A 27,248-nucleotide genomic window follows, 5' to 3' on the forward strand; every position below is an offset into this window, starting at 1 on the left:
GCCTACCTTGTCCATCTCTCCAGGGTCCAGCAGACTCCTGACCACATCCCTTCGCCTTCCAGACTGCTTATTCTTCAGGCAACACAAATCTTATATATTAACTAATTTGTGTGTGTGTGTGTGTGTGTGTGTGTGTGTATGTACATAATTTAAAACAGCACAAAGAAAAACAAACCAAAACATTGATTTGTCGGTTGTCACATAAAACCCTGCTGTCCATTTGACAGCTATGTCCGCCCTGTTTTGAAAATCATGTGTGTAAGTGTTAACTTAACTAACAGCTACTTCAGTTGGTAACTGTGTCACTGTCACAAGTCCTACATGTAATGTGATTGTTCTACTTATGTACTGCCTTTGCTATAAAAAAAGTTCTTCAGTCGCCTCAACGCCCCCTATACTAGAAAAATACTGAAGACCAATGTATATCAATTGATTTACCATCTACCAGTTCACATGCCATTTTCATCCCCACACATTTAGCTACTTGGTTAAGTGAGGAGGGCAAAGGGGTCCATTTCTATAACACTTTCGTCAATTATAACAATATCCAGTACATGTCTGTCTAACGGTTAAAAATATAAAAACATGAACATTTTACATTTTCTAGGGTTTCACTTATGTCAGGTCTTGTGGCAAAAATCCTACTCCAATGTTCTACACAGAGATGCATATCTGTATGTTTAACCTCCAGCGAGTCTCTTGTCTCCTTCCTTCCACCCTTTGTGCATATAGAGTAGAGATGCTCACTGACCCCCGTGTTTTGGTTTTGGATCTGGATTACCTTCGTGTTTTGGTTTTTCCAAAACTGTCCTTGCGTGTTTTTGGTTTTGTTTTGCTATTTTTTACAAAATTTAATTTTTTGGGCTAAAAGCACATAACTTAGGTATTATTTTGTACCTACATTATTATTAACCTCACTAACACTAATTTCCCGTCATTTCCATTCAATTTTGACCATCTCACAGGTCACAATATGCTTTTCATACACTTTCAGCCAAATAGTGCAGCAAACTGTCTGGATGGTAAGCGACAGAGCAATGACTCAAACACACGGCAGTTCCTACCACATCTAGGAAACATTGCAACGAGCGCTTCACCTGTTTCTTGGATAAGTGAGGTAATGCTACAGCTAATAAATGTCAACGAGCGCTGACCCCCTCGGGATGTGTGCTTTTATCAGACACACACCAATCCAGGGTGCCAGACAACGCACTAAAAAGAGCCATTGAAATTCATAGCAAAAAGGCAGTTGGGTGTCTAACTGTATATTACACCCTACACTTATAGTGAAATATAAAAAAAGCAGCCCGCAAAGACTGTGCGATAAATAGAAATGCCCAAAGCAGCTTTTGTGTTTGGGTGTATATTATTCCCATGCACTAATAGTGAAATAGAAAAAAGCAGCCTGCAAAGACTGTACGATAAATAGAAATGCCCCAAGCCCCTTTTCTCTTTGGGGGTAGATTACACCCTACACTTATAGTGTAAGTTTCAAAAAGATGTTGTCGTTATCATCTTCAGAATCATCCACACCCTCATCAGTGTGTACATAATCATCACAGACTATTAATTCATCTCCGCTAGAATCCGCCATTAGAGAAGTATCAGTACTTGGATGTATTTGCCGGTAAAGGCCTTGCTCATGGAAGATGTAGCTAATTTTGATGAACATCATCTTTTCCACATTTTTAGGAAGTAACCTCTTATGTCGATCACTGACCAGGGAGGATGGGCAGCTTAGGTATTGCAAAGCAAGTTTATACATGGGTTTCCAAATGGATTGCTTATCATCCCAGTATGGAAAGGGACTGTCTGACATTTCCATATCAATTAATTCTTGAAAATAATCCTCCACCATCCTTTGCATGTTAATAGTAGGATTGGATGAAGTTATGGCCGAGGTCACACTTTTTTTGGTTAAAATCTTTCAAACCAGTCCAGATGTCAAACTGTTGCGGTCTGCCACCTGTGTCATCCCTGCTTGTCTTTGGAAAGTGCAATTTTCCGAGCAGCAGCTGCCTGAGAAACTGAAGGAGGAGACATCGTCAAGCCAATGCCCAGTTCAGCGGACAACTTGCTGACCAATAGCTCCTTGCAACTGTATTGATCTCGGTCCTTTGGAAGCATAGAATCGATGTAGGTCTTAAACCTCGGATCAAGCACAGTTGCCAAAACGTAGTGATCCGACTTTAAGATTTTAATAACTCATGGATCATTACGAAGCGAATTAAGAACTTCATCTACAAGACCAACATACTTTGAGGAATTGCCTTCTTTCATCTCCTCCTTCAGTTTTTCAAGCTACTTTTCCAAAAGTCGAATTAAGGGAATGATTTGGCTCAAGTACGCAGAGTCTGAACTCACTTCACATGTCACAACTTCAAATGGTTTCAGCACCTTGCACAGCACAGAAAGGATTCTCCACTGTGCAAGACTGAAATACATTCCCCCTCCTTTCCCAATGTCATGGCTTGTGCAATACACTTGTATGGCTTTGCTCCATCCTCTGAAGCATGTACAGGGTGAAATTCCACCTTGTTAACACCGCTTGCTTAAGTTGGTGGCAGGGCAAGTTAAATTGTTCTTGGAGCTGCTGCAATCTCCTACATGCTGTGGCAGAATGCCGGAAATGTCCCGAAATTTTCATCTCCTGCACCTCATGGTTATTTTTCAAGAAGCTCTGCACCCCCAAGTTTATTATGTGAGCAAAACAGGGAATGTGATGGAATTCACTCAGCTATAATGCTCGCACAATATTGTTGGCGTTATCAGAAATAACATATCAAGGGGGGGGGGAGAGTCCAAGTGGTATAAGCCATGTATCAATGACATCCCTTAGTTTTCGTAACAAATTATTAGCTGTATGCCTGTTGCCAGTGATTCAAAGAGTAGCCTGCCTGTGAAAAATTTTACGTAGTGGTGTACATGCTGCTGCTGTTTCTGCTTGTGAAGGCGAAAGACCAACCCAGTGGCTTGTCACAGTCATATAATCTTTGGTTTGGCCACTTCCACTTGTCCACATATCAGTGGTTAAGTGTACAGTTGTTACAATGGCATTTTTGAGCCCAATTATCACATTTTTACGAACATTTTGGAACAGTTGCGAAATAGCTTGTCATGAAAAATGGTGTCACGATGGACTTTTGTAACAGGGACACAAAACATCAATTAATTGTGAAAAACCAGCTGCGTTTATAGTGGATATTGGATGCAGATCTAAAACTAGCACAGTCGCCATGGCGTCTGTGATTCGCTTTGCGACTGGGTGACTGCTGTCATGTTTGCTTCCACTAGCAAAAGATTGTTTCACAGTTAATTGTTGTATAGTACTAGTGCTCTTCTTCTTGTGCTTCTTATGGGAGGAAGATTCACCCCTAGCAGCAGCAACAGCAGCAGCAGTGGGACTAACGCTCAAACATTCTTCAGAGGAATCAATTATTATGCAGGAGTCATCGAGCTTTACCAAGTTGGATGCAGGGCTATCTCTGATCGCTACTGAGGATATTAATGAGGATGGTGTTGTGGGTGTAGATTGCAGCCGTGGGGATGTAGGTGAGAGAAAGGTCCAAGCTGATGATGGAGTGCTTGTTGTTTTGTCGTTATTTTTTTCCCATAACTTTCAGCTTTTCCCAACACCTTGCCATGAACTCTCGTCAAATGGAGTAACATGGATGAGGTTCCAAGGTGGTTAAGGTCCCTCCCTCGACTGACTGTGGCTTGACATACACTGCAAATGGCTAGACAACTGTTGTCAGGATTTGGGTAGAAATAATTCCACACATAAGAAGTGGCTTATGCCCAGGCATGACAATGGCCTTCTTCTTGTCATGTGCCAGAACTGCTTCCACTGGTGCAGGACTTACACAAACAACCTCATCCTCATCAACATCCTCATTAGCGCCCTCGTTGGCTACACAAATATCCTCCTCATCCTCTTCAAATTCCAAAGTGGCATCCTCAATTGGTGTATCACCGGCTACACTCGGGCTGTTCAGGCACACATCAGCAGAAATGCTGAAAGGGCCCTTCTTTATGGGTACACTATCAGAATGGTCACGATTACACATACCACTCGTGGATGGACTCTCCTCAGGGATTGGTGTCATTTCTGATTCTGAGCATACATTTTTCTCTAATGCCTTACTGTTTTCTTGCAGCTCGGCTTTCACACGTAACAGTAGTTGTGCACCCCTTTTGGACTCCGAATTACTTGGTTTTGCTTGAGCACCGTGGAGTGGTGGGTGGCTTCAACATACATTTGCAAATGTGTGCAACTGAGACTTTTGCATTTTTATCTACAGTAGAAATAGCAGATCTGTTGCTGGCTATAGCAGTGTGCTGGGGGAATTTGTCTGTGTTTTTTACTTTTAGGATAACCCCACCCTTTCATGCACCTGTTATAGCCTATAAATTGATTTGAGCAACTTCCAGTTCTTTATTTGTCTGAGAGGCATGTTGGTGTCAGTAGCTGAGGGGGAGTACTGACATTGGATTGCTATTTGGAGGTTTCTGGGGTACCTCTTTGGTAAGTTAGCTCTCAATTTAAAAACACATATGTATGGCCCAAATATATGGGACTCTCATTGTTTAGAGTAGGACCACCCTATTAGCAAAATCACCGTGGAGTGGTGGGTGGCTTCAACATACATTTGCAAATGTGTGCAACTGAGACTTTTGCATTTTTATCTACAGTAGAAATAGCAGATCTGTTGCTGGCTATAGCAGTGTGCTGGGGGAATTTGTCTGTGTTTTTTCCAAGAAGAAACCTCAGTAACATTTTTAGATCTTGTACTAATAGAGAAAGGCGAAGGCCTCATTCTTTCTTTGCCACTGCGCGTGTAGAATGGCATGTTGTAAAAAAATTTTTTAGCGGCAGTTGACTTTACAACAGTTACAGCTCTTTTCCTTTTCAACACGGTAAAAGGTTTTCTTGTTTTTTCCCTGACTTAAAAAGACTATGTAATTTTACATAGGCTTTACCAGATGACGTACAGGGAAGACTAAAATCAGGACTAGTGCAGCAGCTGCTTGCTGCTCCTGCTCATATGTGGACTGCAGTGAATCTATTTTAATGAGACCCCAAACACTTGTAGTGCCAATTCAGAAATATATAGTGCTGATATATTATAATTTCAGCACGAGAAAATTGCTTTTTTAGAAGCGGGGAATATGTGACACCCCAAACTCTTGTAGTGCAAATTCAGAAATATATAGTGCTGGTATATTAGAATTTCAGCACCAGAAAATAGTTTTTTTTAAGAAGAGGGGACTATGTCACACCCCAAACACTTGTAGTGCAAATTCAGAAATATATAGTGCTGGTATATTAAAATTTCAGCACCAGAAAATAGCTTTTTTAGAAGAGGGGAATATCTGACACCCCAAACACTTGTAGTGCAAATTCAGAAATATATAGTGCTGGTATATTAGAATTTCAGCACCAGAAAATAGCTCTTTTTAGAAGAGAGGAATATGTGACACCCCAAACACTTGTAGTGCAAATTCAGAAATATATAGTGCTAGTATATTAGAATTTCAGCAGGCAGAAAAAAAGTTTTTTTAGAAGGGGGGAATATGACACCCAAAACACTATGTAGTGTAAATTAGGAAAAATGCCTCCTCTTTACTCCTCTCTTCCTGCTCTATTACCGTGCTTTTACTGCTCTATTCCTACTCTATTCCTGCGACCTAACCCTTCTCTCTCCCTCTCTCAAACGGAGCTGGATCGCTGTGGAGGCGGCTATTTATTCATTCTAAAAATTGCGAGATCCGACGAAGTCACGATTATGTTTTTCCTCGTTTTGGAATCCGAATAGGTGGGAGAGTGCCCAGCCGACTCGGATCCCTGAAGTTCGGGCGGGTTCGGTTTCAAGGAGACTTACTACTGAAAGTCATAAAATGTTACCAGTAGCCATAAAGTTGAAACACAAAACAGTAACTGAAGTAACATTACTGAGGGCTAAATTAGCCACAATAAGATACAGTGAATAAGCAACTAATTTAGTATCAACTCTAATATGTACACACAGTGTTAAAAAAATCTCAACTCTGGTACACATATATACAGACAGATATTTAGAAATATCAAGACCTTAATAAATAGTCTGTATCTAAGAGGTAACCCTAAAACATAGTATGACTTTACAATGAATAATAATTAGGAGTAACCAAGTATCTTATCAAAGGTGTCCCTATTGTTGTTTCAATACAATATTTTAAACACTTTTTATTTCTCTCTATATTCACTAACTCTTACTGCATTTTAATACTTCGCCATTTACTGACTATTGTGTATGGTAGTTGTACTATAATTTTAATAAGTTGTTAATAATGTAAAGAATGTGATTTTATTAAAGAATAATTAAACAAAGTGGTGAGTCAGCAAGTGCCCCCACTATAAGAGAATTATTATTTCTTTCTAAGGTTGTAACTTTAATATTTTCTTTTGGGGTAACACTCTTTGGGGCATATTCAATTAGCCACGTTACTCGCAAAAGTAACGCGGCATTAAAAGTATTACCGTTATTACGGTAATTCTAACCCGGAGCTGCGAGCTGAAAGCCAGCGTTAAAGGTGCACTATTACCATAGTAACGGTAATAGTGTGCAAGCTGCATTACTTTTAACAGTAACGCGACCAATTGAATATGCCCCTTTGCATCATTTATAATTGGATAAAAATGGGAATATCACCGTCCACAGACTCATAATAATAAATGGTCAGATTTACTCACAAAGGAACTTGTTTGTACACAATGGAGATTCTGTGCAGAAGTTCAACAACTTTTTTCACTAATACTACTAGACTCCCAGGTTTTGAAAATGTATCCTCCCCCCTACCCCCCTCCCACTCCTGCCCTCCTTCCTGTCCCCCTCCTTCCTCCCTCCTTATCATTCTCCTCTCCCCCCCTCTCCGTCTCTGTCTCCGTTCTCCCCCTTTCCTCCTCCTACCATTGCGTCTCTGTCCGTCCTACCCTCCCCTTAGATTGTACGCTCCTTCGAGCAGGGCCTCCTCTCCTCCTGTTCTCCACCACCTTAACTCTGCTCTCTAGCTCCTTGTCTCTTCTGTGAGGTCCTCCTGCCCTTCTACCCCTCTCTCTCTTCCCCGCTGGGGGCTCTCAACCTCTCATCTAGCTGTACGTTGAGCTTCCGAGTTACTGTGCTTTTTGTTAACTGTACCGTGCTGTCTCACCCTGTATCGTGTTCTGTCTGTCCCTGTACGGCGCTATGGATACCTAGTGGCGCCCTATAAATAAAAAAAAATAATAATAATAATAATCCTTGGATATTGTTGTTTGTAGTCTGGTAATGTCCCAGGATGTCAATTTACACAGTAATGGACTATTTGGTAGATTTACTAAAACTTCCCGTGGTAGTGATGAGGTCCTCCATACATATCTACTATTCATGGTTAGTATTGCATATTAGACATTTTTACATATAGAATGTTTTCAGAAATAGCGGAATTTGCAGTTGCTCAGCTAGAATCCATGCCAGACAAAGCAGTCAGGGAAAGATGTGTGTTGTATGATTGTGCCTCCTATAATGGTAACAACAGGTTTTGGTAAAAGAAAATGAAACCTGCACATGTTTCTAGCCTGCTGGGAATTCACAACCAATTAGGTTACACTTTCCTAATAGGTGGCTTTTTTATTACACATCCTTTGCAATGTGTATTTTCATGTTATATGTTGATGGGTATGTAATTAGAATTAACACAAGCAAACTTGGTGCAAGATATGGAAAACCGTTTGCCAAACATTTTTATTTGCAAAATTCATTGAAGAGGAGGACTGGCAAATATTAGCCCGGGGGCAAAACTTGACTCAGCAGGCTATTAGAAACATTTTAAAGGAAAAAAATGCAGGTGGCCCAGTAGCCCAGCCCAAGGTAGCCCACTATGTGCCCGGCCCGGGGGAGCAGTTATTCCCATGCCCCCCAGCCCAGCCTGCCTCTGGGAGTATGAATCATCAAAAAAAAAAAAGAAAAGAAGCAAGTTGCAGTGGTAATAATAACAAAATGGGTTTTAGTTCACATAAAGAAAGTTTAACAATATCAATAAGTAACTTATGGCCAAACAAATAGGAGAGCACACGCACTACACAGTTCTGCTGAGTCACCAAGCTTGAAAAACACTTCATTCTTTATGAAACATCCTTAAAGTGAAAGCACACCCAACATAAAATATACATACTTACATGCCTGAACTAATGTAGAGAAAGGTTGTGCAACTGATGTTAGCAAATTCACTGAAGAACAAGTTGCAGTTAAGAAACATACTAAAATATGTGTTTCTCAAATGGTTTGTACAAAAAGCTTATTTCAGTGATTTCATTATTACATTTCATATTTTAAGTTTGAATCCCATAGCAGAAGTTGGTGACATGATACAGCCAATATCATATGTTTTCTTTCTCAAAATAAAAAGTTTCTTTGCACAATAAACGATTGTTCGGCCCTATATTGCATTAGTGTGTATGATGTGTATGATGAACGATTACCGTTCCAAGGAACATTGTATCGTTTCATTTGATTTTTAAACTGAACTAAAAATCTCATTCAACAATGGAACAATGTTGTTCCAATGCTGCAATGTGTATACACAGTGTCCATTGAACTCTATGTAGTTTGCAGAGTCACAATCTTTTCAACCGATGGTTATGAGAGCACAGATCATGTAAATCATGTAAATCATGTAAAACGTGTATAGTGTATACACATAAATCGGCATGCTGATCGGGATTTTTCTTTTTCAGTCGTTGGTAAAATTGTTAAGGATATCGTATCGGGAGTGTAAAAGAAATTATAATCTTTTTAATTAAGCAATATATAACTTTCATATAAATAGTTAATGTAGAAGTCAATTAGTTAAACATGATTAAATACAGACCTTCATAGCTAAAGGAATTTCAATTAGATTAACAACTTCTGATTTAAGGATGAGCAGTTTTGCTTCAAATATTTAGATATAACTCACTTTCAGTAAAAATACTCATGTTCTAAGTAAGAAAGATTTACAGATGTCTTTGTACAATTGATTGAAGGTCATAACTACAATGTAAAGGATTGTGTTAATTATTATACTATGTAACCACAAGAAGGTATGCTATGTTTTCTGTATAAATATGTATGTGATTTTAAATACTTTCATGTCAAAAAAGACAAAAGTATTATAGGTGTGATACCTTTATTGACTAACCCCAAAAAAATATTATTATATTATTATATTTGCTAGCTTTCAGAGCACAGAGGCCCATTCATCAGGCAACTTTACTGATGAAGTGGCCTCTGTGCTCTGAAAGCTAGCAAATATAATAATATAATAATATTTTTTTGGGTTAGCCATTAAAGGTATCACTCCTATACTACTTTTGTCTTTTTGGACATGAAAGTATTTAACATCACATAGATTTTTCTGGCTAACACGGTACTGCAATAATAATTTTTTTTTACATTTTTTTTTTTGCTACACATCTGTATAAATATTAGTTTACCAGTTTCAGTAAAACAGAACTAATTATTCCAGACAACTGTGTGTGTCTCAATTTTCCAGTGCACACTGTATACCTGAATTAGAAGGGATTTTACAGGTGGCAAAAAGTCTGTTGCCTTTAACAGGAGACATTTTCTGTAGTGTGTACTCAGCCTTACTCAGTATGCAGAGTATAATAGATGAAAGCCCTTCACCACAGACCTTCTCATGCAGGTGATAGACTTCACAGCAAGACATCCACAGCTCACAGCCACCAAATGTAATCATTTTTAAATCCTTACTACGTACATCAAATTATATATCACTGCTCAGGCGCGGGATGGGAGAGGGAAGCCCGGTGGGGGGGGGGGGCAGACAAGCGGCCGCATCACATGACAGGGGATGCGGCCGCGGGGGACATTATGTATTTTGCATCGGGGGGGCGGCCGGCCTACCCCCTGGCCCTAATAGCCGTCTGACCCAGCAGCCCGGGGGGGCGTTGCCCCCCTGTCCCCCGGGTCAGCCAGCCCCTGTCACTGCTGCGGGTAAATTATTTTCTGTTCTTATTTGAGGAGACACAATTTGAATTCTGTCTCACAATAAAAAATAATCTAAATGCACTACAAAAAGCCAGAGAAATTTAATAAACATAAAATTTCACCAACTGACTAAATTGTTAATATCCCCCAAGTACAGGTTGTGCGGAAATGGTAAAATCATGATAATTATAATGATTAATACAGTTTTAAACATGTAGGAAGTTATAGAAAGAAAATTGACAATATCCAATTGCAGAGCGCTCCGAAATTTTCTGGCGCTATACAAATAAATGTTAATGATTATGATGATGATGATATGACGCAGCAATGTAGCAGTCTGCATAATCTCTCCTATTTTATTGCAAACAATAGGTTTTTGCACTCTGGTCTGTTCTCATATTTCTGCTAAAGAAAACAAGGGGGAGGAAACAAGTATCATTCTTTATACTGGCTCAGTTCCTGGAGCTTTTAGTTGAGCTAGACACACACTGAAGCACGCACTATTCTAACAACATGACAAACCCTGTTGAATCCAACGAACTCATATTTTTTGTTAATGGGAGGAAGGTAAGATGATTGTTCTTCTAAACATGTATTATGGTGATTTATTATTGAACAGACTTTCTGCAAGTAGTATAGAAATGTGTACTGTCTGTAGACTGAAAAAACAACAGATGTCAAAAGCACAGCTATTGTATAGTTAACAAGGACTGGTAATAGATGAAGTTTTAAGTTGGTAGTGCAATGAAACAACAGACTTAAATCTGATTAATCCGTCTAACTAGCAGTAGATATTAAAAATTGCCTTAATCTCATTGTGGAGGGATAGATTAGCGATTTCTGGTCAAACGTAAACATAATTATTATGCTGCTTCTTTATTGTACTTTTGTAATATCTTTATGATGAGTAACTTGTACTACCACTAATGCACAACACAGATCAATACTGTGGTGCTTGTGACTGGCTTTGGATTGTAGAATATGGAAATCCTAGCACAGATCTACTGCATGGGTTTCTGATTGATCACTAGGGGCAGTGTAGGTCTCATTTCCCAGTGTTGACAGTTGTGGATGTCTTACCCTTTTTTCTGGGGTGATTTATTAAACTTTTTCTGGTCTCCTTAAAAATATCTGAATTCTGATCATATTTAGTCTCATTGTATCAAAGGTTACAGCAATATAATGTTGTATGTTAAAGCATTCACTTCTAGAGAAACAAATTAATTAACTAAATGCATTTTTTTACTTTTTTGATGTAGATTCTTGAGAGAAATGCGGATCCTGAGTCCATGCTTTTGCCATACCTACGCAAAAGGCGTATCCTTCTAAATATATTTACAAACTTTCATATGAGTTTATTTTATATACAAGTATAACTTTGGGTCTCTGAAATGTATGTTGTTTTATTTTTAGTATGTTTCAATTTTTTTTATAAAGCGCCAGCATCTTACGCTCTGTACAGAGTAATATATACAGAGCATTCTAACAATTACATAACTGTTACACTGCTTACCACCCTAAGGACAAGAGATAGAAAAGAGAATCTAACAGTACATTTTAAATCAGATTGTGGCTTTTAAAGTTCCAATCAAGTGAGTGGATCATTTATTGTAGGGCCAGGTTAAATGCTTGTCTAAAGAGATGAGCTTCCAGGGAGTATCTAGAGGTTTAATTTCTAAGTGTTTGGTGGAATGTGGAAGCAAATTCCAGAGATTATGTGCAGCATGAGAGACATTATGGAGGCATGAGGGAGAAGAGGTGACCAGAGAGGAAGGTCATGTGTAGAGTGGAGTTTCCTTTTTGGAGAGTATCTGGAGATTAGGGAAGAGATGTAAGGTGGTACGAGATTGTGATGAGCTTTTAGGTTAATATTATTATTTCTAACCGACTGAGTGCATGAGTTGGTGTAGAGACTGATAGACATGAGTAGCACTAGTGCAGGATGAAAGGTGCACAAGGTGAGATGCAGAATTCATAACAGATTGGAGTGGTTCTAGTCTCTTCAGTGATTGCCCACAGCAGAGAGTGTTGCAGAAGTCTAGCCAGCATATGGTATGAGCATGTACCAGAGAAAGGGAAGGATACAGGAAAGTTTTGTTTGAGATGGATACCTGAAAGCTTTAATATTTAGGAGGGTACATCCTTGACCTTTAATATTGGGACATCATTCTTGTCTTCATGGAGATTTTGTACAGTACAATTATTCATCCCTTACACATTTTTGACAATTTATTTTCCTACATCATGGATGTAGTCAGGAATTCTTACCACTGATTAACACAAAATACAATATGAAATAAAAAAATAACTCCAGAAACTATAGCTGTTTCTTTCTTACACATAAAAATAATTGATTCTTTATATATTTACCCCCTAATTTTAATACTTAATAGAAGCAACTTTTAGCTGCAATTACAGGTATGAATTCTATTTGGGAACATCTCTACCTGCAATTATCTTTGAATTATTGTTTGAGTTCCATCAGGTTGGATTGGGAACATTTTTAAATCATTCCATAGATTCTCTATGAGACTGAGGTGGATTTAGACAGGGCCACTCCATTGTTTTTTAGCTATAAGTCAAGGTTTTTCAACATTTGTCTATGTTTTACTCCATTTCACCCTCTATTTTGACATGCTCTAGTTACTGTACATGGGATGTTGAATAATATTGGGGTCAAACAGTTCAGTCTTGGTCTCCTCACACCATAAAATTATCCTCCACCTGGTATGTGGGTTTTCCACATGTTTTCTAGAAATCTTTAGGCAAGATAGGCGAGTTTTCTTCAACAATAGTTTTCTTTTTGTCACACTTCCATAAAGGGCAAATTGTAAAGTGCCCAGGTGAGCATTCCGTATTTCTGCCATGCAAGACTGTATTAGAGTTACCACAGGTTCCTTGGTGACCTCCCTAACATGTGCCCTTCTGACAGAGACAATGATTTGGAGGATGGCATGTTCTAGAGAAAGTCCGCATGTAATAATCTCTCCATTTCTTTATAATGTACTTAGCACTGCTCTTGGAAATATTAAAAGTGTTCACAATCTTCTTCTAATCCTCCCCTAATTGGTGCATTGTCAATAACCTTTTCACTGATTTGCTTTAAATTTTCGTTGAACTTCGTGAAGAAGCTGATGGTTAGAAACCATTTTTATACACAAGTGGACTCCTAAAGTGATTCTTTTAGTGTTTAACTCATAATTTGAAGTGGTTAACATGAGCACTTATTTGTAGTGTAAACAAAACCATACTGGGCCTGATTCATTAAGGAAAGGAAGGCAAACAAAATAGTAATTTCTTTCCTGAACAAAACCATGATACAATGCAAAGGGTACATATTAGTTTATTATTTTGCACGTAAGTTAAATACTGGCTGCTTTTTCATGAGGGCACAAATACTTGATAGCATTATTTTTACACTAAAACTTAAAGTTGAACTAGGACATGCCCTACCTAACTATAAGTCTGACCCACACTTTAAATTTACCTCCCCTCCAAAGCAACATGGTTTTGCCAAGGTGCAAAGTTACTCCTTCTTTTTTGCTTTTCTTTCCTTAATGAAGCACACCAATGTGTGTGTGGGAAGGGGGGGGGGCATTAATATAATGTGTGTGTGAGGGGGGGGGGAGTATGTTAATATTTTAAATATATCTCTTCATACAATGCAATATGCTTTACCAGGGTGTAAAGTTACTCATTATTTTTTTTTTCTTTACTTTTCTTAATGAATCAGACCCACTATATACACACATGCAGTAAATTCAGTCACTTTGTGATTAGTTACCAATAAAACCTGACTTTATATAGTCTTTGGGTCATTATTACTACTGAATACACTTTAATTTCAAGTTAATATAAAACTGAACTTAATATACAAGCCACAAACACTTCAATGCACATGGTGGATATGGTTATATAGAATATTGGCTCCTGATCTGGTGAACCTATATGAAGCTAGACATACGTGCTGCAATGTCTGCAATAATAAGCAATGCAGCATGCAGCAGAAGTAAGTTGCAAATGACCAGAATGTCTAAAATAATTTGAACAAAATTAATCATTATCAACCATGTTGAAAAATGCGATAGAAAGACACCAGTCTGTGTACAATGATCTTCTAGCACCACTAACTGGCCCATGTGTAAGCCGGATCTGGCTAGTGATCAAAGTTAGATGGGTGGAAATGGATTTGAGATCCATGAAGTAAAAACATGATTACAACATGTGCATTTTTTCCCCTAAGAATTTTATTTGTTTATCTATTACACTGCAATGAGATATGTAGAAAGCAGGCATTGCTAACTTGCAGGGCAGATTCAGACCCTAAAATCAATGTAGTTTGAAGTCTCCACTATAATTTGCCTTGAGAAAGAGCCAGAAAGGTGAGAAACAGTTGTAGTCAGAACACTTGAATTTCCGTTTTAGGAATGATTGATGAATAAAATGTATTTATGTTAACTTTAGTGACGTTCTAAATAAATGCAGCTTTTGTCCTTCCCCCTTATGGGAGTTTCGTCTTAGACTTGTGGCTAGACTGCACAAATGAGATATCAGGGGTTCAGTAATTATAGATGTGCTTTGCCAAACATCTGCCTGTCAATATGTGTACATAAAAGTTCAATTCATATTAACTATGAGCCTAATTCAGTTGCACATAAGTGTATTTGTGCAAGTTAAAGATACGTCTTGGTGCAAAATTAATACACTGCGCAAGCGCACAAGCTGCATCCATATTGTGAGCTGAATCAGAGGCGTTACTATGTAAGTGCGGTACAGTATGGATGTAAAGATGCAAATTAGCCACGCCCCTTCCACATGCATCTTATTTTGCGTTCAACCATTTTTGGAAACTTATGAGACAAGTTTTTCCCCTACATAAACTGGGCACAAGTTTTGGAGTTGATGATTGCTGTATATTTATTCCAGACACATCTATACACTAGATTTAACATTGCACTTATCTTTCGATGTGACAGAAATTAAAATGCTATTGTGCCTTCAGTGATGTAAGCACTCTATACCACAACCCGACAGCCTCCATTTTATCTTGCCGCCCTTTAAAATCAGCAACGGTGCTAGGCAAGGTTAACCACTGTCCCCACTAATATTTGAGTTGTTGATTGATCCAAATCCTCTCATAACATTACCAAATTTTGAACAAGAAATCAGTCCCTTAGTAAGATCTGTAATTTCAAGGTTAACTCAGGGATTTTAATATCATTCTCTCCTGTACTTAACTTTCAGGTATCAACAAACTTTAATTTTTGCTGGCAAAAACATAGCCTTAAATTTGTGTGGATTATTCTCATAAGGAAACATTAGCAGTGGAATGTGGCAAACTGCCCGGCAATTTATTAAATATATCGTGGCTAACATCCAAAAATGGAATTCATTTTATATAATGTGGCTGAGGCTGTTGTATGTGTTCCAGACTCTGCCAATGCAAGTTTCCACCAAGATCTTTCAGTCCTGCAGCGTAGATTTTCCCAGTTCAGACACAAGTCAGAATGCAAGTATTTCACAAATCTGCAAAGGGGAGAGGCCTCATAGTTTTCAATTTACAGTTTTACTTCAGAGCCACATACTTAGCTCAGTGTGTATTGTGGCATTCCTCTGACAGCTCAAGAGTCTGTGTTTCAATTGAGTCATTGCTCACAAACACAATTTCTATCTCTTCTTTGCTCTGGGTCCCCCCTCCCTTTAAGATCAGAGGCCCTGAATTAAAAAAAAATATCTACTGTATCTTGTTCCCTAAAAACCTGGGCCTGAAATACCCATACAATCACCCTTCTCTCACACTCCCCTTTCCCTCATATAAATTTTATATACTTGCCAACTCTCCCGGAATGTCCGGGAGACTCCCGCATTTTGTGAGAGTCATCCAGACTCCCGGGTGAGTGTGGCAATCTCCCGAATTCTGCCCACTTCACTAGGAAGTGCCCCACTTCCTAGTGAAGTGGGCAGAATTATCCCCGCCCCCCGCTGTCAAATGACGCATTTTGCGTCATGACATCACGGGGGCGTCCAAAATGGCGCTAATTTTGTAGCCCCGCCCCCATCACGCCCACCTCCCATGACAGGCTCCCAGAAACCAACTATTCAAAGTTGGTAAGTATGATATAAATCTGAAGTACCCAGGTCTCATCCACACATCTTTTAACTGGAGTTGCAGATAACAGTGCATATCTATGTTCATCTCTACGTCAGGCCCTATGTATTTAATAATATAGGAATATTCTAAGCATGGTTCTGAAATGTTTTATGTTTCCGTAACTGCTTTTCTAACAGTTCTCCTTACTGGAACTAAGTATGGTTGTGGAGGAGGCGGGTGCGGGGCCTGCACAGTGATGGTATCAGTCATTCATCCGGTTTCCAAGAAGATTATGTATCCTTATCTTATAAACGTCTATGAACAGTACATATACTTTCTTTCACAATTATCATCAAACGACATCACTGTTGGTACTTTTTCAATTTACAAATAAAATTTTTACCTATTAAGAATAGCTTTGAAAATCTTTGTTTCCTAAGGCACTTTGCTACATATAGCATACCTCCCAACATATCTGTCTCTGCAACGGGGTGTGGTCACATCACAATGGGGGTGTGACCACATCACGATGGAGACGTGTCCATGCCCCCAGAAGGCTGCCTAGCTCTGTAAACCTCTATGCATTTTTATTGTGCATTATATTGAAGCTTGTGATACTAAATACATATATTATAAGTCAAATGTGTTGGTCAGAGTGTAGTTACAGATATTTCACTTCTTTCTATGGTTGTAATTAATCTACCCAATCGCACACCCCTGGATTACGTTTTCCAAATATGAGGTAGGACATATTTAACTTGTAGCTCTGATAATCTTCTCTGGGTCTATTTACATAGCCTGATAACACTTGTACCTGTTATGTTCTGTAGACTTTTTAACCACTTGACTGGGATTCAGCTTTAGATCTATGCTATATACTGGATATTCCCTTTATTTACCAGGAGGAGTATGCTACAAGAAAATGGAAGCCTCTCTGCAGCACACAGATTTAGTCCATACTTGCCTACTGGAGACTCCCAGAAAAGCGTAAATGGGTGGGGGTTTGATGGTGGGATTCACTGACAATCAAATCATGGTGCTGACTCTGATGCGCAATAATGCAAATCAATGCACAGTGTGGAGCAGAGTATGATGAAATCATGTTGTCACGCCCCTTGCACTTGCCCCTTGGACCCTTCCTCAGGGATTTCCTGGAAAGGATATCCAAAAAGTAAGCAAGCATGATTTAGTCATAACTTATTTGTATCCCAGTGTTTCCTCTGTGTAATTGGCCAGTAACATTGCCCTGCACATAGAAAATAATAGTAAGATTCAGCTCTAGATCTATACTGCATTGGTGTCTGTCTATTCCGGAAGACTCCCAGACAGAGCTGGATTAAGGCTTCAGGGGGCCCGGGGCACTTAAGAAAGGGGGGCCCCTAAGATCTAAAATTAAGGGCATAGTGACACATCCTGCATTACATCACCTACAGCCCACAGTATGACACTTACAGCTCTCCCAGAGGGCTCGCTTAAGTTGTCTGCATAAGAAAAATCATTGCTTCCACAAACTAAAATACTGTACATTAAAACAATCATCAAAACACCACATTAAAATGGGTATTGACACCACACATTAAAACTAGCAATGATATCACACATTAAAAATACCATTGATAATGTACATTAAAACTAGCAATGATACCGCACGCTAAAACTAGCAATGATACCGCACTTTAAAAATAAAATTTATAATGCACATTAAAACTAGCAATTATACCGCAAATTAAAATACCATTGATAATGCATCACTGGGCATGGCCAGGCCACCCTCCTACAGACAAAAAAACTGCATTGTTGTGTACACCATTGAACGGTCACCAAAAATTGGGATTGTCCCACTAGAATGACAACATTTCACAGACTTTGCTGTTCTCTCCTACCTGTTCTTCTCACTTTCACCACCTGTGCTGCAGGTTTCTTTAGTTGCGGCTTGGCTGGATCCTGGAATGTTAGGGGCCCTATTTGGAAAAAAAAATGGGTACATTTAGAAAATGACAGCCACCCCCGGCGTTAAATCAGTACCACCCGTGATTAATAATTAGGACTTCCTCAGGCCCCAGCATTAAAATAATAGTATTCACATTTAATAAATAAACCTATTTTCCTCCCTACAAACAGCCCCAGCAATAAATTATTAGTATTTACATTTCAGAAATATACCTATTTCCCGCAACCGTCACTGCCATTAAATAATTCATAGGCACATTTAATAAAGGGACCTCATTCTCCCCAAACCACCCTATCTTAAATTAATTGTCCCCACTATTGTGTCTCCCCCCCCCTTTTTCCTCATGCTGTGTCTCTCACCCTTTTTTCTTATACTGTGCCTTTCTCCACCCTTTTTTCTCATGCTGTGCCTCTCCCCCTTTTTCCTTACTGTGCCTCTCTTCTCCCCCTTTTTACCCATAGTGTGCCTCTCCTCTTCCCCTTTTTCCTCCATAGTGTGCCTCAATTCTCCCCCTTTTTCCTCCATAATGTGCCTTTTTTTCTCCCCCTTTTTCCTCCATACTGTGCCTCTCTTCTCCCCCTTTTTCCTCCATACTGTGCCTCTCTTCTCCCCCTTTTTCCTCCATACTGTGCCTCTTCTCCCCTTTTTACCTCCATACTGTGCCTCTCTTCTTTCCTTCTACCTCCATACTGTGCCTCTCTTCTTTTCTTTTACCTCCATACTGTGCCTCTCTTCTCCCCCTTTTACCTCCATACTGTGCCTCTCTTCTTTCCTTTTACCTCCATACTGTGCCTCTCTTCTTTTCTTTTTCCTCCATACTGTGCCTCTCTTCTTTCCTTTTACCTTCATACTGTGCCTCTCTTCTTTCCTTTTACCTCCATACTGTGCCTCTCTTCTTTCCTTTTTCCTCCATACTGTGCCTCTCTTCTTTCCTTTTACCTCCATACTGTGCCTCTCTTCTTTCCTTTTACCTCCATACTGTGCCTCTCTTCTTTCCTATTTCCTCCATACTGTGCCTCTCTTCTTTCCTATTTCCTCCATACTGTGCCTCTCTTCTTTCCTATTTCCTCCATAGTGCCTTTCTGCATTATTCCCTTTTTTTTTTTTACTTATCTTTCTGTTAGCTTCATTCTTCTCCTCTCTTCTGTCTTCTTTTTTCTTTCCTGGTCCTCTGCGCACTGTTCCTCACTGAAGGACAGGCGTGACTTGATGATGTCACGCCTGTCATTCAGTATCAACAGTGCAGAGAGGAAGGAGGAGGAGGGACGCCAGCGCCGCGGTGAGGTGAGTAGTGTATCTTTTTTTTTTTTCTACTACCCGGCTCCCCCCACCAACGAAGGGAGCCCCGAACCCCCCTCCCGCCGGCGCCGCCACCGCCGCCGCTGGCGCCGTTAAAAAAAAAAAAAGAGTTACAAATTTTTTTTAAAAAATCAGTACAAGTTATGCGCGCGGCGGCGGGGGGCCCTCGGAGAGAGGGGGGCCCGGGGCACGTGCCCCCCCCTTAATCCGGCTATGCTCCCAGAATATTGTGAGGCCTCCTGGGAACATAGGCTGACCTTCCCGCTGTGCTTTACGAACGGTCAGCTTCCACATGTGCATACATGACGACACATGTGAGTCAAGGGTAGCACAGGTACACTAGTCAGTTTGGCAATATAAGAAGGAACAGCAGGAGGTATGAGGATCCTCGTAATGCAACCAAGTAAGAAAAATGCTTGTATTATGAGTTCATTTTCATTGTTCTTTTATATATTTTATTTTTTAGTTAGAAATCCAAAATGTATTTGTTAAAGTTTGATAGAGAGATTTTTGATAGTTAAAGATTTTAAGGCCAACTTATCAAGCCCTATCAACAAGATAAAATGTTTATTGCATTAATAGGGCTTCTGTGGAGTTAGACACTCCCCTTGGGCGCAGCAGGACACACCCTTTTTGACAGCTACACGTGACATCTAGGGGTAACTTGCTCAATCTAACTGAAATTGTTTTTCCAAAGTATGCAAGTATGGCCAAAGCTACAAAGTTAAATTGCATGATTTTGGCTCCGCCCCCGATACAAAACAACATTTCCGTCGTAGGGGCAAAATGCCACGTTTGGCCGCACCCCGCCCCCTCCCGCCCTCAGTCACGCCCCTCTCCCAGAAAGAAGTTGCCCAAAGTAGGCAAGTATGGTGTAAATAACACAATCATATATATTCTAGTTGTGCATCTTGATTGCTAAATATGCTCTGGGTCTGCATATAATGTGAGGCTGAGCAAAATCTATGAAATAAATGTTACATAACAAACAATAACACACTTTTAGACTCTTTGCACTAAACGTTACTAATAAGAAAAATCACAGTGTAGGATTAGAGCACACAGCTGCTATTTAATATAAGACCAGTGTCATGTGATGTGTACATTTTCAAGGTTAAATTGTGTCTTAACCTCTTGAAGCCATTACTCAGCAAATGCCTGCCTGCTGCCAATATGTTGTCTACATGGAGCTGCTATCACCACTGTGGAAGGAATTGGGAGTACAACCACAAGGTTGCACCCAGTACAGGTAGGGCAAAAGTCACAGTACTGGTAATGTAAGCATAACCTTGAAAACCAGAGTAGCTTGAACAATAAACATGATCCTATCTAATTCCTGCTCTGAAAATCTCACAATGTTTTTATATTTGCTTCAGCAATTGAATTACTATTACAGCCAGGTGTATTCATATAGCTCATTTTCCCAATAGGACTCAAAGTACTCTGCATTTGCAGATTAAAAAACACATAATACAAAATAAACATATAATGGATTAACAAAGTACATAAGAGAGAAGCATTCAGGATTTTTAGAAAATGAAAGGGTATTAATAAAATGCTTGAGTAAACAGGCAAGTCTTTAATCTGTTTTTGAGGATTTTAGAGTGGGGATCTCGCAAACTATATGAGACAGCGAGTTTCAGAGAGTAGGAGTTGTAAAAGGCAAATGCTCAAGCCCCAAATGAAGTGTGGGAGATTCTAGGAACTGTTAATATTCCTTCATCTGTGGATCGAAGTGAGCGAGTGGGAGCATACGGAATCAAAAGCTGCTTTAAGTACTCAAGAACCTGATTGTCAGTTAGCTAATCTTGAATCAAATTTGCCATTTTACGTGCAGCCAGTGAAGAGCAAGAATGGGGCTGGTTAGTCTGGCTGCTGCATTTTATACATGTGACAAGTGGTGCAGTTCATTTTCCAGATGGCCCAAGTAGAGTGTTTTGCAGTAGTTCAAGCATGAGGACACATATACAGTTATGAATATAGGAATGTCTTCTGAGGGGTGGGGTTCGTTTTTGCAGCTTTAAAAAAGCAGACAAACCTTAGACCTATGTAAAGATTCCAAATACTGTAAGGCCACCAAGGAGAAAATATAGACTTACCATATAAGTGATATACAACTTTCCCCCCAGGCTTAATTACCATCAGCTGTAAATTCCGACTTTGTAAATTGCCTCCAGCGCTAATGACAAGAGTTAAAATGGCCACAGTGAGATTGCCATTTTTAAAGCGGCAATGGGCGGACCTGACACCTGTATAATTTAATTCAGGTGTCGAGTCCGGCCATTGCTACTTTAAAACCGGCAATCTGACTCTAGTAAGTCTATATTTTCTCCTTGGCTGCCTTATAGTATTCAGAATTTTTACGTCAGTCTAAGGTTTTTCGGTTTTATTGGAGCTGCAATAGTGACTACTACTGCTTCTGAGGGAATCAAATTCTTGATTCTGGCTATGTTTGTCATATGAGAGAAAGGGGATTTGATCATAGCTGAAACCTTGATATATAAATGTCAAGCTGCACTCAAGTACAATACCGAAATTTCGCACATGATCAGATTTCCAACTTCGATACTTAAGCATAAACCCAGTTGATTGACTCAGCTGCAATCTTGTTATTTTGCATTGTGATCCTATCATGAGAACCTCTGTTTTCTCAACCAACTGGCACTTGTCCACTCTAGGAGCCAGTGGCAGGCTGGGCCGGGGGGCAGGGGAACATATGTCCCCCAGGCTGGACAGAAGAAAAACTATTTTTGGCTAGTGCATGGACCAGCCCAAGTCTCTATTACTTGGTGGCTGGCCCCTCCTCCAGCACCAGCCACCTTCGATAGCGGCCGCGGTTCTTTCTCATCCATGCCCCCTCCCTCCCCTACGAGTAGCCTATCTGTGAGAGCCCCGGTGTCACATGGGACGTGCACCACGTGACAGGTGTCATACCATGTCTGAAGAACATAAGACAGTGCATGCGGATGGAACAAGGTAAGTGTGTTACCTTGAGGGGGTATGTTAATATAATATGTGTGTATGTGTAATGAGAGAGGGGGTATGTTAATATAATATGTGTGTGTGTAATGGGAGGGGAATATGTTAATATAATATGTGTGTGTGTGTAATGGCAGGGGGGATATGTTAATATAATGTGTGTGTGTGTGATGAGAGAGGGGGTATATTAATATAATGTGTGTAATGGGAGGGGGGGATATTATTATTACCATTCATTTATATAGTGCCACTAATTCCGCAGCGCTGTACAGAGAACTCACTCACATCAGTCCCTGCCCCATTGGGGTTTAAAGCCTAAGTTCCCTAACACACACACACACACACACACGCACTGGGAGGAAATCCACGGAGAACATACAAACTCCTCACAGATAAGGCCATGGTTGGGAATTGAACTCATGACCCCAGTGCTGTCAGGCAGAAGTGCTAACCACTTAGCCACCGTGCTATAATATGTGTGTGTGTAATGGGAGGGGGAATATGTTAATATAATGTGTGTGTGTAATGGGAGGGGGAATATGTTAATATAATGTGTGTGTGTCTAATGGGAGTGGGAGGAGTATGTTAATAGGTGCCTGTTTTTGATAAATTCTCTTCACCCTATATAGCAAAGGGTTACAGCAGATACCAACAATAGTAAGCCCTGCCGGCAGTAAGATTGTCTTTGCACGAGGAAACCTATTTAATAAGTATCGTGGACATATCTGGATTATGATAACAGAAAAAATCATGACAAAATGCCTTTTTCTCTGAATAAAGCATTTTTAATCTTAAAAGTTGTTTTAAATATTTATTTTATTTTATTATTAACTGGCTCATGAATGTGCATATCTACAGAGACAGGCCTGTATCACCTGGGCAGCCAAGTATCGCTCATCTGCAGTGAGAACTGCCTCCGTGCTTGATAAACTGACTTCCCAAACTTTATCGCAAGCACTAGTGCTAATAATGTGTAGGCTATAGCAAAACCTAGCTCTCTTACATCGGCGAAATGCACCCATTTTTCTCCAGCTAAAGGCATTTTCTCTTTTTGATAAATCAGCCTCTGTGTTCTCTACTTAAAACTACATTTAAGAGATGGGCCACTGTTCATGGGCAAGTGCTATGTGCTTGCCATCTACGCAAAAAATCCCTTATAGTACACAGAAGTGACTACTCTGTTTATACAGATATTATTTATGAGAGTTTATTCATATATTAGAATCAAATGCGTATTATATTTGGATTAATAGAACATTATACCTTATATTTTAATGACAGCACTACATTAAGCTCGCAGGTGGCTAAGTGGTTAGCACTTTTACCTCACAGGGCTGGGGTCATGAGTTCAGTTCCCAGCCATGGCCTTAATTTTAAAAACATACTAGTAGGTTAATTGGCTGCTGTCAAAATTGACCCTGGCTGTCTGTCTCTGTCTGTGTGTGTATGTTAGGGAATTTAGACCGTAAGCTGTAATGGGGCAGGGACTGATGTGAATGAGTTCTCTGTACAGCGCTTTGGTCAGTGGCGCTATATAAATAAATGGTGATCATGATATAACAGGATGGTAATTTTACTGCTTCACTAGAAGATACAGAGCTGTAGAATATGATATCCAACAGCATTTTTTTTGTTACACTGTCATTAATGTTTCAATACTACACTGACTAATATAAAATACCATCTCAATATAGAGCATACCAGTCTACTTTCCTGAGCTCACCTCTGGGAGATGAGGAGGGGAGTTCCGTGAAGTCAGGTCAGGTGGGAATTAATGACGTTATTTGCGATATGCTCCCCCACTGCAGTGTGATGACGCAAGACTCATCATCAAACCATGGTGGCTGGAGTGTGATGACACAAATTGTGTTATCACACTGTGTTATGTCTACCATATCTCATTCTGGCTGGGCATCAGGGAGATTGCCTCAGGAGTTTGGAAGATCACCCATTTATTTTGGGAATTCTCAGAAAAACTCTGGGAGAGTCGGTAAGTATTACACAAAGCAGTATTTAATGGCACAGTGTAACATAGCTTGCAGTAGATAATGGAACAAAATCAGAGAAGACCGTACAGATCAAGATAAATGAGCCCTGATAACAATCATACACCCCCAGTTTACACCTCACTGCATTCTCATGAATATTGATTCAGGCCACTAAATGGCTGCTTGTGTATTTTTTATGTAGATGACACAAAGCTGGATATTAATTAATGTATCATGTTCACGTTTTCAAAAGCTACCATCTCCACTGTCATCTGTTATACAAACTTGTAGCTAGCTGCATTCATAGTGTTAACTCATACTACAAATACAGCAAAATAATGATGAATAATGAATGCAAAATAATCATTGATTCATAAGACAAATAAAATTACATGTTCATGGAATATAAGTGTAGGTGAGGGCATTCATTGTCTTCCTTTCTACAATAAAGTGCTGCTAGATTTGTGTTGTCATTTTGATATGTAAACGCCACTTAATGGATTAAAGGAGGTAGGGTAATGTTTTCTAATGTGCGTGGAGGAAAATTACAGACTACCTATATATCTATTGGAATGTATTTTATTGTCCCAAAAATATATTCGTCACCCATAATTGTCTTCTAAGCACTGTAGCTACTTAAAAGTAGAGAGGTGCATTTCTCGAGTAATTTGCCCTACTCAAAAAGATATAGAGGCTGTATAATTACAGTTGAATAAAATGAATAAACAGCCTTTTTTACTGATCCCTTTGATTGTACATACAGTGGGGCATATTCAATTGTCTGCGTTACTCGCAAAAGTAACGCAGCGTTAACAGTATTACGGTAATTCTAAGCCGGATTTCAGCTCGCAGCTCTAGCTGAAAGCCTGCGTTAAAGGTACCGTAATAACGGTAATTACGCGCATTATTACTGTAATAATGGTAATAGTGCGCAAGCCGGGTTACTTTTGCGACTAACGCAGACAATTGAATATACCCAGTATGTCAGATTAAACAGATAAGTCATATCACCACAAGTTTGCGTGTAGCAAAAATAATTATACTAATATTTTTTGGAGGACATTCTACAATCCAATCTTTGGACCTTGTGCAGTTAGATATAACCTTTATTTAGGTGCTCTTTTTATGTACTTGTATATTGATAATACATCTTTTACTCCTGTTTAAACAGCAATTTAATGCTTATATGAATCAAAAACTTTCCTGCAGGAAAGGATAGCAAAAGCTCATGGGTCTCAGTGTGGGTTTTGTACTCCTGGAATGGTGATGTCCATGTACAGTTTGCTGAGGAACCACCCGAAACCTACCATGCAGCAGATACATGAAGCATTGGGAGGTATGAGAATTGTATGAACTGGCATTCTGACTCAAGTGACTCAGAGCAGAATTATTATCAGTATACTGAATCACTCTCTAGATCATAAATATTGCACAGACAGGCTACTTATGTCATGAAGAAAACAAAAATTGGCAGCATTTTTAGTACTGCAGAGGCACATGACCTCTACGCCTCTCCATCAAAAAACTAGGTTTGTCGTTGGAATAGTGATTACTACAGAGCCGTATTGTGATCTAAATCTGTGATTTATATAATGGTTCTCCATTGGTCACTGAGGGCCTGATTCATCTTGAAATGCAAGTGCGTTTTATTTTTAAATCAGACAGAAATTGCATGCACGTCTGCCCATATTAAAGTATAAGCGGACCTCAAGAAACATTTCCATTGAATCTGGGTACCATCTGGCTGTATGGCACTTACTGTATGCAGACAGACAGAACACACTGCAGGATACGTACATGTATATGTACAATATCAAGTCCCATCAGAACACATAGAAAAAAAATATATTAACAACTCTTAAAACTAATTTTTAATAAAAATACATTTTAAAATGTTTTATTTTTTTTTCACATAAAATACATATATCAGGATGTTCTTAATGCATATTGTACATACTGTACTAAATGCATGGCTACAGTTTGTGCTATTTGCAAACACATGTTCTGGCATGCATATGTGTCTATCATCACTATCATCACTTACACCTGCTCTGTAGCTGGTGTAAGTGATACGGTAAGTGATAGCTGGATGAATGTGTGTGCACTTGACCTCGACACGCCCATACTGTAAATTGCCTACGTGCATATGCCCCTTCCCTTTCCCGTTCTGCCTATCAAATCGTAGGCAGTCGGAAGTGTCATTTGCGTTCACAGGTGAATTGCATGCACTTTCGTTCACAGGTGTAAAGTCAGTTTCTGAGCATGCGCAGAGCAGTTTCATGCAAGATATGGCACGCAACAGGACTTATGCCCGATGATGAATCAGGCCCTCAGCATCAGCCTCAGTCTGCAACCAAGATCAGGCACTTCTTGTTCCTTGTGTATGTAACTACACTCGTTAACCAATTAAAATAAAAAAGTGACTGCCAAGGTCCTTCTCTGGTTCTTATTCTCTGTCTCCAGTACTACAGATTTAGTCACCTGCTGGCAATTCTCCAATTTGATTTAGAAGAAGAAAAGAGGAAATTCTCCTGCAAAATAAACATAGGAATCAGTGAGATGTAATGTAATCTCCATTGATGAGTTCATACATATTATAATCCAGTGTTGGCGTCTGATAACATAAAGAGAATGAGACATGATCATAACAAACTCATATTGAAGGCCTCTATGCTTACATATAGCAGATTATTTATTTTTGTTTATGTATATAGCATGACAATATTACACATACTTACCTACTCCCGGAAACTTGTTTCCGGGAAAGGGGCATGACTGGAGGGGGCAGGGCGCGGCCAATGGCGATTGGCCGTGCCCCGCCCCCTCCCGCCCTCCAAAATGGTGCGATTCACAGAGAATCGCGTCAAATGACGAGATTCTCGGTGAATTATGGGATGCGGGAGAAATGCCAGCTCTCGCGGGAGCACGGG

The 27,248-nt window shown here is 39.6% G+C and overlaps 1 protein-coding gene across 1 annotated transcript in view; it reads left to right on the top strand.

Annotated features, from left to right (window-relative positions):
* Positions 1-10,462: 10,462 nt before the first annotated feature.
* The window catches only part of LOC142097878 (aldehyde oxidase-like), an 87,627-nt gene continuing 70,841 nt past the window's right edge, over positions 10,463-27,248 (top strand). Inside the window, exons 1-5 of the mRNA XM_075180103.1 lie at positions 10,463-10,577; positions 11,270-11,327; positions 16,299-16,395; positions 20,492-20,600; positions 25,528-25,654. Of these exons, the coding sequence (XP_075036204.1) occupies positions 10,524-10,577; positions 11,270-11,327; positions 16,299-16,395; positions 20,492-20,600; positions 25,528-25,654 (445 nt within the window). The 5' untranslated portion in view covers positions 10,463-10,523. The remainder of the gene's footprint in view (positions 10,578-11,269; positions 11,328-16,298; positions 16,396-20,491; positions 20,601-25,527; positions 25,655-27,248) is intronic.

This window comes from Mixophyes fleayi, chromosome 7, assembly GCF_038048845.1.
Source record: "Mixophyes fleayi isolate aMixFle1 chromosome 7, aMixFle1.hap1, whole genome shotgun sequence".
In the NCBI taxonomy this organism is placed as follows: domain Eukaryota; kingdom Metazoa; phylum Chordata; class Amphibia; order Anura; family Limnodynastidae; genus Mixophyes; species Mixophyes fleayi.